General features: G+C 36.5%; 1 protein-coding gene across 1 annotated transcript in view; it reads right to left on the reverse strand.

The window, feature by feature from the left end:
* LOC125645781 (ATP-dependent RNA helicase DDX51-like) overlaps positions 1-18,045 on the reverse strand; it is a 25,809-nt gene continuing 7,764 nt past the window's right edge. Inside the window, exons 6-15 of the mRNA XM_048871607.2 lie at positions 17,858-17,919; positions 15,999-16,107; positions 15,149-15,264; positions 14,687-14,708; positions 7,221-7,457; positions 4,961-5,076; positions 4,388-4,504; positions 2,981-3,146; positions 307-441; positions 1-90 (exon numbers count right to left, since the gene is read on the reverse strand). Of these exons, the coding sequence (XP_048727564.2) occupies positions 67-90; positions 307-441; positions 2,981-3,146; positions 4,388-4,504; positions 4,961-5,076; positions 7,221-7,457; positions 14,687-14,708; positions 15,149-15,264; positions 15,999-16,107; positions 17,858-17,919 (1,104 nt within the window). The 3' untranslated portion in view covers positions 1-66. The remainder of the gene's footprint in view (positions 91-306; positions 442-2,980; positions 3,147-4,387; positions 4,505-4,960; positions 5,077-7,220; positions 7,458-14,686; positions 14,709-15,148; positions 15,265-15,998; positions 16,108-17,857; positions 17,920-18,045) is intronic.

Consider the following 18,045-nt stretch of genomic DNA (forward strand, 5'->3'; position numbering starts at 1 on the left):
TTTTTATGTGAGATACATTTATTTGACAACATACATGTACAGATAGTGATGGCACATCATCAGAGTTCATCGTTTTGGAAATTTTTCATTCTGGAAAAAAGAGAAAAGAATATACATGTATCATCTCCTGATACAGAACTTCTTAACTACATGTCGTTGGTGGCAATCTGTGGAGCTGTTATGTTAAGAATCGGACAGCAGGCACTGCCTATATTTTTACGCATGTGATTAGATGACAGTACTCTTTTATGTCGGAGTATACACACATGGACTTGTTACTAGCTGAGTATGCAGTAGAAGATTTACCTTCAGGACCTGTGGAAGTTGATGTAGCGCTGCCTGGTAGTCCTCCATAAGACCCTCCAGATCGGTGGAGTTCACTTTAAACTTGCCAATACTAATTTTACTGGCTTCTTTTGTCATGGTCTTAAAGTGGTGAAACTGCATATGAAAGAAATGGAACATCATAAAGTGGATCGTCTTTTAGAATGCAAATTTAATAGCAATTATCAAAGTAAAATGTTAATAAATAAGTATTTTTTAAAGTGCATCTGCATTTTCTTTTGGTCCCCATGTAAAACTTGGTAAATTTCATCTAACAGTATATTTTTTGATATGAAATTTCATCTAACAGTATATTTTTTGTACAAAATTACTTTAAAGTAGTTTAATTAGTTTTTAAAGTGATTAACTTTCCTTAATTACATGCCTGTAAACATTTATATGTAAAAGAAAACAGCGAGAAGTAAATATAGCGGGTACACATCAATTACATCTGCCACTCATAGAGTCTGTTAGGTGTCTTGTCTATAAATAGCCCTATGAGCATCAAGGGAATCCCAACATGATGTATATAACTTTGATGCAACTGTCTAAATTTAGGTCCAAAAGAGCATGAAACAATAAATTACTACTTGATATTTTTATTTCTCTCTAACTTGAGGCATGGTACTGTAGTAACCACACACACAGCCTTACATGGAAAAGACCACGGATGATCTCTGAAAGTCTGAACTGGACAAGTGACTGTCTCTTGATTCGCACATTAGAAATGGCTGAGTGACAGTTGTTTATAAATACCGATTAAAATCAAATAATTCTGGTTAAAATAAAGTAAGACATGTTGTACTACCTTACAAATATGCATGTGCGATGATTTAACAGCGTTTTTAAAAGGTGGAAGGGGAAAAAGACTATTAAAATCGTTATCTTATATCGTACAAGAGATCATGTACTCCACTACAATTTCACATAATTTGTCTCTGATAATAGTTAATATACATTCATTTAGAATACAAGGCATTGTACATAATGTAAGTGACACAATATCTCAAATTTTGTCATGTGATTGGTTTTTTTTGCAGAAAGCAGACTCTGAGATTGCAGCTTTAGGCAAACAAATCTGACAAAGTCCGAGATACATGTAAATCTATGACACAAATATAAAGTCTGACAAAGCCTCCACGTATTGTTTTCTGAAAGTCATAAGAATTTCCAAAAATGTGGTGACATCTTTATGACGTCACATTTCCAAATCAAATTGAAATTCTTGCATGCCCCTCGAAGATGGGACGTATTACGGTATGACGTCGCTCGTCCATCCGTCTGTCTGTCCGGACCTTGTGGACAGGATACAGACTGAACAGTACGCTCCGGGATTTTACAACTTGGTACAATTGATCACCATGATGAGAGGAAGATGCATGTTGTTTTTCGAGGTCAAGGCCGTATCATTTAGTAGGAAACCCTTGTGGGCAGGATACAAACTGAACCACAAGCCCCAGGACATTACAACTTCGTATATTTGATCACCATGATGAGAGGAAGATATTACTTATATATGTAGTAGTAGGAAAACCTTGTTGGCAGGATAGAAACCAAACTGTAAGCTCCAGAATATTGCAAGTTGGTGCATTTGATCACTATGAGCGAAAAGATGCCTATTAAGTATTGTTTTTCAAGGTTAGAGGTCAAGGTCACAGTATCACTTATTAGGAAAACTTTGTTGGCAGGATACAAACAAACCATAAACTCCAGGATATTGCAACTTGGAACATATGATGACAGGAAGATGCATATTGTTTCGAGGTTAAAGGTCAAGGTTGCAGTATCACCTTAGGAAGACCTTGTAGACAGAATACAAACCAAACCATAAGCTCCAAGAAATTGCAAGTTGGTACATTCAATCACCATAATGAGAGGAAGATGCCTATTATTTTTCAAAGTCACAGTATCACTTTGTAAGAAAACCTTGTAGGCAGTGTACAGACCAAACTGTTGGGGCTAGGACTGTTAAACTTTGTACACAAACTTTATGCCAAGTGGAGGATGCCTATTGTTTCTTAGGTCAAAGTCATAGTAGCAGGATACAGACCGATTCATTGGGGCAAGGACCATTAAACTTGGTACACATCTTATGCCAAGTGAAAATATTACATAGAGAGTACATGATTTGTCTTGATTTTTTATGCAAAGAAAGTATGTCACACCCTGATTATTACTGATACTACTTGAAGCCAAGTTCTACAAATCATGGTGTAAGAAAAACACCTGTTTTAGCTCTCCACAGGCATATTATGTATTGTTGGCGGTACTCTTGTTAAATAAAAGCAAGACCGTCAATTTTAATATGCAAACAGAAGAGCATTTATCATCTAAACATGTAGTTCTTCATATTAGTTAAACACAATGAAATCAAACACAATATGTTTTGTGAAATACCGTGCCAAGACCTCAGGTGCTAAACTTGACCTTGTGATATGCATATGATCTGGAGTAATAAATTTAACCTTTCTTTCACCAAATACAAAGATTTTAAACTTTTTTTGATCAAACATAATAACCATGCCATGAAGAGAGAGACTGACAAACAGGCCAAAACCTGGAAGTCTGTTGATGGCATAGAAAGTAATAATTATTTACATGTATTGAATTACAAACCCCCTTTCTTGGAACCATGTTATAATTTCACAATGTGTACCTCTTTTTTCTGTAAGAGCGTGAGAGCTGTCCCCTCCTTCCCTGCCCTCGCTGTCCGTCCCACCCGGTGGATGTATGTCTTTATGTATGGAGGTGGATCGTACGAAATGACAAACTCAACGTTTTCTATATCCATCCCTCGTGCCATAGCATCCGAGCAGATCAAACTGAAAAATATTTGAAATAAAAACATGTTTTACAATATTTTCATGATGAAATTCTCAAATTTTCCCAATGCTATACAAAAGACCATATACGTGTAAATGGTTTCATTGACATATTTTGGTTTAATTTTTAAAGAAAGTATCCAAGCTTATATTGAGCCATGTGCTATACAAAAGACCATATACGTGTAAATGGTTTCATTAACATATTTTGGTTTAATTTTTAAAGAAAGTATCCAAGCTTATATTGAGCCATGTGCTGTAAAACTCCTATATAGCTCATTTGTATTACAAATAATAAAAGTGAAACTCAACTGTGTCGTCATCAGTTTACAAATAATAATAATGAAAATAAACACTTCGTCTGCTTCTGAAAATTATTGACTGCTATTCAAGCTGACAGATATACTCAATATGTTATCTCATTGATTGCTATTCAAACTGACAGATTTATATTATAATTTGTTATCTCATTGATTGCTATTCAAACTGACAGATTTATATTATAATTTGTTGTCTTATTGATTGCTATTCAAACTGACAGATTTATATTATAATTTGTTGTCTTATTGATTGCTATTCAAACTGACAGATTTATATTATAATTTGTTGTCTCATTGATTGCTATTCACACTGACAGATTTATATTATAATTTGTTGTCTTTTTGGTTTCATGAAGTATGCTGTCATGAAGATTCACAGCTCATACCCTCATGCATTTTTCAAAAATGATATTTATTTCTGATATGTTGTCTTTTCTGAGTGCTATTTAAGCTGGCAGATATATTAATACCATATAGTGGTTTTTTTATGCGTGATGAAAAATTTGGCTTATTTTAGCGGTTAGATAGCTTTCCGCCAAAATTTCAGTTGCTAAATATGCAACCAAATGTGACTTGAGCATTTGCAAGAGAGATAACTCTTCCCTGTCCGCCAAAAGTTACTCCACTAAAATTATTAGCATACCTTTGAGACAGCAATTTGCCAAATTTTAGACCAGCGGGGAAAAAAAACTGTACGTCTTATTGACTGCTATTTAGACTGACAGATCTATTTCTTATATGCTGTCTTTTTGACATGGCCATGCACTTTATTCAACATGGCCTTCAAGTACAATTATGGTGCTAGACTGATACGACTGTGTCTTGTATATAATTTTATGGCAGTATTTTACTGTGTCTTGTATAGAATTTTATGACAGTATTTTACATGAATGGTTTATTACTTTTCCTTCCTGTACTTACATGTCGATGTCGCCATTTTGGAATTTCCGTAGGACTTTACTCCTTCTTGAGGCCAGAAGGTTAGCTGTGATTTCGGCCACTTCGATATTCCCAAACAGCCTGATCAAATGATACAACCTGAAAAATCGTTACAACATATTCGCTCACTTCTTGTCTTCAATGTACGTGATAGATGTTCTAAGAAAAACCCAACCTGAGTTGTTGTAGACTTTTAAATTGAAAATATGGATGAAGTTGTGAAATGCAATGTATATGTATATACATGTACTTGCAAATGTATCATCAAATATTAAAATTCCTTTTGTAAACAAGAATTTTCAATCTATTTTCAACCTGATATGTACAATCAGGACAGGTACAGCTACGGACTGTTTACATGTGATAACGCCTTTTATATCATTGCTTTTTAATGTTTTATTTATTTTCTATGTATTATGTGTATAACATTCTGTTGTAAGGTATATATGCATTGTAAAGCACCTTTGAGCGTACATAGTGTATGAAAAGGGTGCTATATAAATATGGTATTATTATTATTATTATAATCTGTGAAATAATAAAACTGGCACTTGCCTGTGAGTAGATTCTACACTGTTGGTAAAACACAGTATGTGCCTGTATTTCAGATTGTGTAAGAAGTGGAGTATAACAAGTGGCTTCTCTGAAGGCTCCACCTCTACTGTGTATTCCTGTCAATCAAACGTGTCTATTAATAGGCCATCTCAAACAAAAGGCCCATAGGCCACATCGCTCACTGGAGCTTCTATCATTGTAAAACTTCATACCTCACCAATCACCCTGCTCTTAAATTTAAATGAGGTTGTTTGCATATGAATTTGATAAACTGCAACTGAGTGGTTCTTGGCGATATATCAATACCTCGATACATTTATATCTTTGATCAGAAGAGTCGGATCTCGTCTCGTAGACAGGCACGGATCATCAGATCAAACGAGAAGCGTCGAGAGTGATCTGATGATCTGCCACGTTTAAAAGAAAATAAATGTAATCCAAATTTACAAAAACACAGACATACAGTGAAATTATATTTTGTGTACGCAGTTTTCTTTGTGAAGTGGTCGATATTTTCCACAAAAAACGTTGCATTGATGCATTTTGACGTCATCAGTTTCATAGGATACTGATACGGAATCAGAAAACCGAAGTGGTGATCCTGAAAATCGGATCACACTCCGTGAAATCCACAGTATCAAAATACAAAACATTAAATGCATTTTCACTAAAAGACCTCAGTTCATATCAAGCATCTGAACACAACCTGCACAAACAAACTAAGTGATTCCTGTCACAGACAAACAAACTAAGTGATTCCTGTCACAGACAGACAAACTAAGTGATTCCTGTCACAGACAGACAAACTAAGTGATTCCTGTCATAGACAGACAAACTAAGTGATTCCTGTCACAGACAGACAAACTAAGTGATTCCTGTCACAGACAAACAAAGTGATTCCTGTCACAGACAGACAAACTAAGTGATTCCTGTCACAGACAAACAAACTAAGTGATTCCTGTCACAGACAAACAAACTAAGTGATTCCTGTCATAGACAAACAAACTAAGTGATTCCTGTCACAGACAAACAAACTAAGTGATTCCTGTCACAGACAAGCAAACTAAGTGATTCCTGTCACAGACAGACAGACAAACTAAGTGATTCCTGTCACAGACAGACAAACTAAGAGAGTCCTGTCACAGACAGACAAACTAAGTGATTCCTGTCACAGACAAACTAAGTGATTCCTGTCACAGACAGACAAACTAAGTGATTCCTGTCACAGACAGACAAACTAAGTGATTCCTGTCACAGACAAACAAAGTGATTCCTGTCACAGACAAACAAACTAAGTGATTCCTGTCACAGACAGACAAACTAAGTGATTCCTGTCACAGACAGACAAACTAAGTGATTCCTGTCACAGACAAACAAACTAAGTGATTCCTGTCACAGACAAACAAACTAAGTGATTCCTGTCATAGACAAACAAACTAAGTGATTCCTAAAAGATTCCTGTCATAGACAAACACACTAAGTGATTCCTGTCACAGACAAACAAACTAAGTGATTCCTGTCACAGACAGACAAACTAAGTGATTCCTGTCACAGACAAACAAACTAAGTGATTCCTGTCACAGACAAGCAAACTAAGTGATTCCTGTCACAGACAGACAGACAAACTAAGTGATTCCTGTCACAGACAGACAAACTAAGTGATTCCTGTCACAGACAAACAAACTAAGTGATTCCTGTCACAGACAAACAAACTAAGTGATTCCTGTCACAGACAAACTAAGTGATTCCTGTCACAGACACACAAACTAAGTGATTCCTGTCACAGACAGACAAACTAAGTGATTCCTGTCACAGACAGACAAACTAAGTGATTCCTGTCACAGACAAACAAACTAAGTGATTCCTGTCACAGACAAACAAACTGATTCCTGTCACAGACAGACAAACTAAGTGATTCCTGTCACAGACAAGCAAACTAAGTGATTCCTGTCACAGACAGACAAACTAAGTGATTCCTGTCACAGACACACAAACTAAGTGATTCCTGTCACAGACAGACAAACTAAGAGAGTCCTGTCACAGACAGACAAACTAAGTGATTCCTGTCACAGACAAACTAAGTGATTCCTGTCACAGACAGACAAACTAAGTGATTCCTGTCACAGACAAACAAACTAAGTGATTCCTGTCACAGACATACAAACTAAGTGATTCCTTTATACTCCACAAACTTTGTTTGCAAGGAGTATAAATACATACTAAAGTAAAGTCAACAGAGAAAAAAATTAGATTAACATACCTCTAACCCTAGTGGAGTTGTGTATTTTCCTACAAATTGACCTTTGACCTCTCCTGCTTGTTCATTCTGTCTGCCTTGTCCTTCAGCATCCCTCCTTTGTGTGCTGTCAGCTAAGGGAGACTTTGAGAGAGGTTGACTATCTACCACCGAGGTGAAAAGCTTGGGTTGGAAGAGATTCAGCTGCTGTAATTTCTCAGGATTCTGGGATAGTGTGGCAGAAAATAACAGTTTTTGTAGCTGAAATGTATATATAATGTTCCCATGTTTAGTATACAATCACTTGCATGAACCTGAAATATAGTTAGGGCTATTCCAGAAATAAATACATGGGGGGGTCAGGAGGCACCTTTTGTATATACCAAGCACCCATAAAAAAAAATAAAAAATTACCCCATGACCCATCAAATTAATAAACTCATTTTACAATGACCCATCTAATAAAAAAACAAGAGGCCCATGGGCCACATCGCTCACCTGAGTCACCTTGGCCCATATCTGAAGACTTTCCATATATATTTGCATGTAAAACCTTGGTCCCTATTATGGTCCAAACTACCCTTTGCAAACTTGAATCTACACTATGTCAGAAAGCTTTCATGTAAATGTCAACTTCTTTGGCCCAATGGTTCTTTTAAAGCTTTTTTTATATTTGTATGTAAAACTTTGACCCCCCCCCCCCCACTTGTGGCCCCATCCTACCCCCGGGGACCATGATTTGAACAAACTTGAATCTGTACTATGTCAGAAAGTTTTCTTGTAAATATCAGCTTTTCAGACTCAGTGGTTATTGAGAAAAAGATTTTAACTATATATTTGTAAGTAAAACTTTGATCCCCCTTGTGGCCCCATCCTACCCCCGGAGCCTATGATTTGAAGAAACTTGAATCTGCACTACGTCAGAAAGTTTTCATGTAAAAATCAGCTTTTCTGGCTTAGTGGTTCTTGAGAAGAAGATTTTTCCTACATATTTGTATGTAAAACTTTGATCCCCTATTGTGGCCCCATCCAACCCCCGGAGTCCATGATTTGAACAAACTTGAATCTGCATTATGTCAGGATATCGAAGTTTTCATGTAAATCTCAGCTTTTCTGGCTTAGTGGTTCTTGAGAAGAAGATTTTTAAAGTTTTTCCCTATATATTTGTGTGTAAAACTTTGATCCCCCCCCTCCCTTGGGGCCCCATCTTATCCCCGGGGGCCATGATTTGAACAAACTTGAATCTGCACTATGTCAGAAAGTTTTCATGTAAAAATCAGCTTTTCTGGCTTAGTGGTTCTTGAGAAGAAGATTTTTAAAGTTTTTCCCTATATATTTGTGTGTAAAACTTTGATCCCCCCCTTGGGGCCCCATCTTATCCCCGGGGGCCATGATTTGAACAAACATGAATCTGCACTATGTCAGGAAGCTTTCATGTAAATCTCAGCTTTTCTGGCTTAGTGGTTCTTGAGAAGAAGATTTTTAAAGTTTTTCCCTATATATTTGTGTGTAAAACTTTGATCCCCCCCTTGGGGCCCCATCTTATCCCCGTGGGCCACGATTTGAACAAACTTGAATCTGCACTATGTCAGAAAGTTTTCATGTAAAAATCAGCTTTTCTGGCTTAGTGGTTCTTGAGAAGATTTTTAAAGATTTTTCCTATATATTTGTATGTAAAACTTTGATCCCCTATTGTGGCCCCATCCAACCCCAGGGGCCCATGATTTGAACAAACTTGAATCTGCATTATGTCAGGAAGCTTTCATGTAAATCTCAGCTTTTCTGGCTTAGTGGTTCTTGAGAAGATTTTTAAAGTTTTTCCCTATATATTTGTGTGCAAAACTTTGATCCCCCCTTGGGGCCCCATCCTATCCCCGTGGGCCATGATTTGAACAAACTTAAATCTGCACTATGTCAGGAAGTTTTCATGTAACAAGAGATGTTTGTAAAACACATATGCCCCCCATGGTGCAAAATTAAAAAGGATTATACACACACACATCATTTAATTGAGAGTAGTATCATCAATTCAAAATATTGAGCAGACAATATCTTCCTATGTCAAGAGTGGATTGACCATGTGACCTAAAAATCAATAGGGGTCATCAACTCCTGAAGATGTACCAGTGTACCAAGTTTGATGTCTGTCAAGCAAAGGGTTCTCAAGATATTGATCGGACAGTATATTCCTATGTACAGTTTAACCCTTGACCTTTGACCACGCAACCTCAAAATCAATAGGTGTCATCTTCTCCTGAAGATGTACCAGTGTACCAAGTTTAATGTCTGTCAAGCAAAGGGTTCTCAAGATATGGAGCAGACAGTATATTCCAATGTCCAGTTTGACCCTTGACCTTTGACCATGTGATCTGAAAATCAATAGGGGTCGTCTTCTCCTGAAGACGTACCAGTGTACCACGTTTGATGTCTGTCAAGCAAAGGGTTCTCAAGATATTGAACGGACAGTATATTCCTATGTCCAGTTTGACCCTTGACCTTTAAACATGTGACCTCAAAATAAATAGGGGTAATTTTCTCCTGAAGATGTACCAGTGTGCCAAGTTTGATGTCTTTCAAGCAAACGGTTCTCAAGATACTGAGCAGACAGTATATTTCCATGTCAAGTTTGACCCTTGACCTTTGACCATGTGACCTCAAAATCAATAGGGGTCATCTTCTCTTGAAGATGTACCAGTGTATCAAGTTTGATGTCTGTCAAGCAAAGGGTTCTCGAGATATTTGACGGACAGTATATTCCTATGTCCAGTTTGACCCTTGACCTTTGACCATGTGACCTCAAAATTAATGGGGGTCATCTTCTTCTGAAGATGTACTGGCGTACCAAGTTTGATGTCTGTCAAGCAAAGGGTTCTCTAGACATTGAATGGTCAGTATATTCCTATGCCCAGTTTGACCTTTGACCATATGACCTCAAAATCAATAAGGGTCATCTACTCCTTAGGATGTACCAGTGTGCCAAGTTTGATGTCTTTCAAGCAAAGGGTTCTCAAGATATTGAGTGGACATTATATTCCTATGTCCAGAGTAGATTGACCTTTGACCTTTTGACCTGAAAAACAATAGGGATCCTCTTCTACTCATAACTAACCCACATATGAAATATCATTATCATCAAGTGAATGGTTCTCAAGATATTGAGCGGACAACACATGGTCTACAGACCGACCGACCGACCGACAGACAGGTGCAAAACAATATGCCCCCTCTTTTTCAAAGGGGGGCATAAAAATCAGCTTTTCTGACTCAGTGGTTCTTGAGAAGAAGATTTTTAAAGATTTCTCCTATATATTTGTATGTAAAACTTTGATCCCCTATTGTGGCCCCATCCAACCCCCGGGGCACATGATTTGAACAAACTTGAATCTGCATTATGTCAGGAAGCTTTCAAGTAAATCTCAGCTTTTCTGGCTTAGTGGTTCTTGAGAAGAAGATTTTTAAAGTTTTTCCCTATATATTTGTGTGTAAAACTTTGATCCACCCCCCCCCCCCCTTGGGGCCCCATCTTATCCCCGGGGGCCATGATTTGAACAAACTTGAATCTGCACTATGTCAGAAAGTTTTCATGTAAAAATCAGCTTTTCTGGCTTAGTGGTTCTTGAGAAGAAGATTTTTACAGATTTTTCCTATATATTTGTATGTAAAACTTTGATCCCCTATTGTGGCCCCATCCAACCCCAGGGGCCCATGATTTGAACAAACTTGAATCTGCATTATGTCAGGAAGCTTTCATGTAAATCTCAGCTTTTCTGGCTTAGTGGTTCTTGAGAAGAAGATTTTTAAAGTTTTTCCCTATATATTTGTATGTAAAACTTTGATCCCCCTTGTGGCCCCATCCTACCACCGGGGGCCATGATTTGAACAAACTTGAATCTGCAATATGTGAGGAAGCTTTTAGGTAAATTTCAGCTCTTCTGGCCCAGTGGTTCTTGAGAAGAAGATTTTTAAATGACCCCACCCTATTTTTGCATTTTTGTGATTATCTCCCCTTTGAAAGGGACATGGCCCTTCATTTGAACAAACTTGAAAGCCCTTAATTCACCCAAGGATGCTTTTGGCCAAGTTAGGTTGAAATTGGCCCAGTGGTTCTGGAGAAGAAGTCGAAAATGTGAAAAGTTTACAGACAGACAGACGGACAGACAGACGGACGCCGGACAAAATGTGATCAGAATAGCTCACTTGAACCTTCGGTTCAGGTGAGCTAAAAACTAACCAGACCCACCACAAAAATATTTTTAAAAATGAAAACGGTACAAATCTCGCGAGGTTTTCGGGACAAACATTCTAGTCAATGACGCGGTAATGCCTGTGCGACATTGTATCACAGTAGTTCTGAAGAAACGATGTCACATCAACAATCAAAGGCATCTATGGCGGGAATGTTGGAAAGATTGGGAGTCCAAACGATGCTATTATCATTAAATGGGTATGGATATGTTTTTCCACGAATCGTTCGTCTTCTAATGGAGCCCGCGCCCGGAGGCCTCTATATCACCATCACACCGACTGATAAATATAACACATCGGTACCCTCGTATAAATCAACTAAGGTTTGCCTATTTTTATTAGAAAACGGAGTACCTATAATGTATTGGTTTCAAAATATTCTCAAAATCGATGCACTGTAAACTGTAATAATCTACAGAACAGAGTTCGCCGCCATCACGTCCAAAGGGACCCTACTAAACGCGCCTCTAATTTGAAGACTGCCGTAATGGGAAGTTATGCGCTGAAAAGAGCAACAACTCGAATAGTTCTATGTTACTTCCGATTTCCGATTTCGAAAGCAGCATTTCGAAAGCATGTTTTCAATTTTCCCTCCGACATTTTGTAACCAACACGACAAGAGCGACAATAAAAATATTCTGAAAACTCAACACCCACGTGGCACAAAATAAAACAATAGAAACTACCCACTACCCATAATAAATATTTTTTTAACAGTCCAACCACGGACCAATTAAAATATGAAAAAATACGACCACCCACACAAAAAAATATCGTTTGCCGCCCGACCCCCCCATTTGATCATTTCTGGAACAGCCCTTAACTCATAGCTTGCCGAGACCAATATTCTAGAGAAATATTGTGATACCTATAGCAACAGATGTTTCCATGGACAACAGGTTTAAGTTTTCCAAATGTTCATTTCAAGGAAACAATTTTAAAGATAATTCAAAGTCAGACATATGGTGCATTTATCAAATCACCATGGTTCATGATTCAGTTGCAGCATCTGACCTATATTTTGCGGCATCTGACCTAGATTTTGCAGCATCTGACCTAGATTTTGCAGCATCTGAACTAGATTTTCCTGGTGATTGACCAGGGGTCAGTTTTACAAAACAACTTATGACAAAGATGCAAGTCTTAAATTGTATTACACTGGTACATGTATTACTATGAGTGAATGAAGTAAAACTTTTTTTGAGGCTTAATTTTCAACATTTAAAAGAAAATATTTTGCATTTGGAGTGAATGATCTTTACAATGAACTGGAAAATTCCAGTATGTAATGTTGATCGTAAGTTGTAAGCTCTTTTGTAAAACACGCCCCAGGTCTTTACATTGTCCATCTCAAAGACACTATTCACCCTACAGGATTTAATCTTGTATGCATAGTGAATCAGTACGAATGCACACAACCATTCACAGCGAAGGTCCATTCCTCAGAACTGTAATTATATTTTCTAAGTGGTTCAGACTTACATGAATGATTTTTATTACAATATTTATTAAAGCCATTGATTTCTTAAAAGTTAAAATTTAGAATGATAAACCCGATTGATAATTTAAAATTTCATTCTGGGAGTCTGCTCACATAATACCAACATGTGTAAAACTGCTCTTCATTGCCAATTCTACACTCTCTTGTCCTATACTTAACACTTGTTATGAAGAAAACCTTGTAATCATGCATTAATTCTCAAAAAATTGTAGCTTTAAACTTTAAAAATCAATATATGCATCCAGGGGTGCATAAGCCGAGTTGCATGGGATACATTGTAAAGTCAGGAATGATGTGGCATATTTATAATTGGGAAGAACTAATTTCAGTTTTAAACTTTTCAAGTTACTGTTCAGAAACCATATTTGTCTGAAGTTTTCAATCTATTTTTGGTCACTGTGACCTTGACCTTTGACCTTTTTTTCTCCGAAATCAATAGGGGCCTTGCTTTGCTGGTATCCAACAATATAACCAAGTTTCATTTGATTCAAATTAAAAATTTTCAAGTATATTCTCCGGAAACTAATTTTTTTTTTTGAATTTTAAATCTATTTTCGGTCACTGTGACCTTGACCTTTGACAATTTTTCTCCAAAATCAATAGGGGTCTTCCTTACCTGGTACCCAACAATATATCAAAGTTTCACTTGATTAGATTGTAAACTTTTCGAGTTATCATCCGGAAACCAATTGTTGACGCCCAACCGCCCGCCCGCCCGCATCACCAAACCAATAGCCGAGTTCAACTTCGTTGCAACTCGGCTAAAAATTTGTATGTGAAATTATCACATCTAGTTCCTACTTCCTGACAGAAATAAATGTACTATAAAACTTTGACTCTACAGAAATAAATGACTATAAAACTCTGACTCTACAAAAATAAATGACTATAAAACTTTGACTTTACAGAAATAAATTACTATAAAACTCTGACGCTACAGAGATACTCAGCTCTTTATTTTGTAAATACTGTAGATAAATAGATATATACGAGGAATTTATCATGGTGTAATTTAACAAGAAACATCACAAAATGAAATTACTCACTTTTATTTTCATACTGCTAAAATACATTTAAAAAAAATTTGATCAAAAGACCACTCGGGAATTCATGTTCTCGCGATTTGTCATCTACGAGTCATTTTGTGATATTATAAGTACTCGCAGAATCTACTTAAGAAATATTAAGATATCATTTTTAAGTGTTACTGGGATTTGACATGAAGTTGGTCACAAGATGAAATCCTATAACGCCCAAAGGGCATTATAGTAGATTTGATCACATACCAACTTCATGTCATATTTCAATAACCCTCAAAAATTATATTTACAGTTGTATATTTTTATTTTTATTTGTGTTCTTACCGAGCTTCCATGCTTATGTACATATGTAACGATCGTACAACACAAAACTTAGTACGCTAGATTTTTATTGAATAAATAATTAGGAACAAAGTCTAAGAGAATATAAGATATGAATATCTAATTCAGGAGGTTAAAAATGACAAAACAGGTGTGAAATAAAGATAATTTAGAACATAAAGTCAACTGAATTGAAGACAAGAAGAGCAGAGTAAACTACATCCTGATGTGATTTGGTTGCGATCAGCGATGGAGAAACTGTGTTAGTATTGTCATATAAGAAAGTGCATTAACAAATATAAATATAGTGTATTAAATACAAATGAATGTATGTAACCTGGATATAGATTTGATATGTCATACAAGTGTACAGATTAACTTACTGGCATTTGGTGCTTCATGGAGCTGCGAAAGAAAAGAAAATACACGTACAAATCCACATTTTAGGGATGAACACTGCTGCATGAAAAAAATTCTTTATTCATGTATGGCTTTAATTCCCAATCATTAAAATCTGCCCCCATTCACAACTCAATGAAATTTTAATCTGAATTTGAACTAAATATTAAATCGTATATTAACATTTCATAATCCTGATAAATGGAGTATATATAACAGTAAAACAGAGTTACAGCAAACCTCCAGGGACAGCGAAAACCAGTTCATTATGACCCAACTTTATTATGTCCAGTAACATTTTCATTATTCTCCTCTCATAAGGGAATATCATTTCGCAATAAGTGTGAATTTGTTACAAACATGTTCATTATAAGCATCCTTAAAAGTTTACTGTAAATAAATATGCCTGGCAATGATTCAGTACAGCTTCATTCAGGTGCACTCACTTGTAGACATTTAGAGAGCTCGGTGCAGCTCTCCCCTCTCTAAATACAGCATTCTCCACGTGACTGAGCCAGTCCTGCTTAACATGCTCCATAATCCGGTCAGCTTCATCAATCACCTATCAATAGACAGATCCAGTGTCAGCAAATCACAATGTAGTTTCAGTTCTTCATACCGCAGAAAATCTAACAGCTGTAATGCTGCAGGTTAAACAGTGCTTGGAATTAATATAATCCATGCCAATGTGACACAGAAATAAATGCAAAGTTACAGGGCAGCTAGGTTAAGGTTTCTGTGGCAAATTAATGGACACATCAGAATTATATCGCCATTATTTCACAGAAAAGAGGTACACAATGTTTATGAAGTCAAGCATACACCTGAAAATGAAGTTAATTGTGATCAGAAAGGCCCAGTGGCACTTTAATACCTTAATATGCATTTTTTTATAACATTTCTATAAATTGTTTTATTCAAACTTCAGCAAATAAGTTGATTCCATTCCAAAGGAAGGTGTGATTTTTAAGTTTTCTATATAAACTTTTTAAGTATATATGTGTACATGTATATCTTTTTTTATTTATCATATGTGCTAAAATGCTTGATCATATCGATAATAAAGAATTTGATTTTTTCTGATTGTTATGAAATGAGTTAAACCCTGTTTCATCCTTATGCTTACAAACAAACCTTGATGACTCTGAAGACATTGCTATTGCATGTTTATGACTGTCTTTTGTTAAAAGCTTTTAAGAGAATCCAAAGTTGCCTATAAAATTACTCCAAAGAACAAATTGACAGTTGTGATAATTCAATGAAACATTAATGATTATTCATATACAATGTACATACCAGAAACCTCAGATCTGAAAGACTGAATCCTGGCGTTTTGTTGATGTGGTCCACCAGCCTGCCAGGGGTGGCTACCACAATGTCCACTTTACTCTCAAAGCCTCCAAGTCTGTAAAACAAGAGGCCCATGGGCCACATTGCTCACCTGAGTCACCTTGGCCATATTTAAAGATTTTCCCTATATATTCGCATGTCAAACTTTGATCCCTATTGTGGCCCCAACCTACCCCCGGGGGCTCTAATTTTTACAAACTTGAAACTGCATTATGTCAGGAATAAGCTTTCATGTAAATGTAAACTTCTTTGACCCAATGGTTCTTAGTGATGTACCGATTGTTGCCGACTTTCGATTGTCGGTTGCTATAACTGAAACGATGTGAATAATCGATTGTCATTTTGAAAATCGAAAATCGCCGACATTGGTATTTTAAAAAAATAATACGAATATTCCTGCCGCGACTTGTCTAAAATCAAAAATGGCTGACGAAGCTGAATCATCCGATAAGATTGTTTAACATTTCTCTTGAGAATTTTTCACTCATATGGAGATGTCACTGACCGTTGCCGGTAAAGGCCTGCAAAATTGCCTGTCTATGCTCGGCGCTTACAGTCTTTGAACAGGGAGGGGTCTTTATCGTGCCACACTTGCTGTGACACAGTGCCTCAGATTTTGCCTCTTACAACAAGCAAGGGGTAATGAGGCTCTATTCTGACCCGGATCCCATAAGAACAACAAAAGTCGAGAGATCTATCCCTATCCCAGGAAAATAAATCAAAAGTATGGGATTATTAACTTCAAATTTCTAATTATGATTTTGGACGTCTCCATATGAGTGAAAAATTCTCGAGAGATATGTTAAACAAGATACAATCTATCTAATGATTTTATTCTAATTAACTTAATATCTACGGTAAAAAATAAAGTAAATTTAATATATTTATGCCATAAATTTGAAATCATTAAAATTCGATTATTTTTCGATTAATCAATCGAAAAGGTACATCCAATTAATCCGATCATCGATTAATGTTTTTTCCCCAATTGCCCATCACTAATGGTTCTTCAGATAAAGATTTTAAAGACTTTATATATTAGTATGTAAAATTTTTATCCCCTATTGTGGCCCCATTCTATCCCCGGGGGCCATGATTTTAACAAACTTGAATCTGCACTATGTCAGAAAGCTTTCATGTAAATTTTTACCTTCCTAGCCCAGTGGTTCTTGAGAAGAAGATTTTTTAAAAATTTCCCATTATATTTTTATACGTAAAACTTTGATCACCTATTGTGGCCCAATCTACCCCCGTTGGCCAATAATAAACTTGAATCTGCACAATGCCAGGGAGTTTTCATGTAAATTTCAGCTTTTTTGGCCCAGTGGTTCAAGAGAAGAAGATTTTTAAAGATTTTCCCTATATGTTTGTATGTCAAATTTTGATCCCATATTGTGGCCCCATCCTACTGCTAGGGGTCATGAATTTAACAAACTTGAACCTCCACTATATCAGGAAGCTTTCAAGACATGTAAATTTCAGCTCTTCGGGCCCAGTGGTTCTTGAGAAAAAAATTTTTAATTAACCCCACCCTATTTTTGCATTTTTGTGATCATTTTCCTTTTGAAGGAGGCATGGCCCTTCATTTGAACAAACTTGAAAGCCCAAGGATGCTTTTTCCAAGTTAGGTTGAAATTGGCCCAGTGGTTCTGGAGAAGCCGAAAATGTAAAAAGACAGACGGACAGACGAAGGACAACAGGCAATCAGAAATCGCTAACCTCAAATGAATATCAATTGTCACAGGCATGTTATAATGGCTGGAGTTCACAGTGAATTAACAAATAACTAGACTGAGTTTACTTACCTTTGTTTTACTAAGGCATGCTGTTCCACACTGAACTGTTTTTGTCCATAAACCAATCCCACCTACAAATGATAATTATCAAAAATTTATAAAGTTCTTTTGGCCCAGGTTGTTAATACCAGCTCCAATAACCTAAGAAAACTCAGGAATTTATTTCCAGTGGGATTTTTAGTAAGTTATTTGCACAG

Source organism: Ostrea edulis, chromosome 6 (assembly GCF_947568905.1).
Source record: "Ostrea edulis chromosome 6, xbOstEdul1.1, whole genome shotgun sequence".
Taxonomy (NCBI): Eukaryota; Metazoa; Mollusca; class Bivalvia; order Ostreida; family Ostreidae; genus Ostrea; species Ostrea edulis.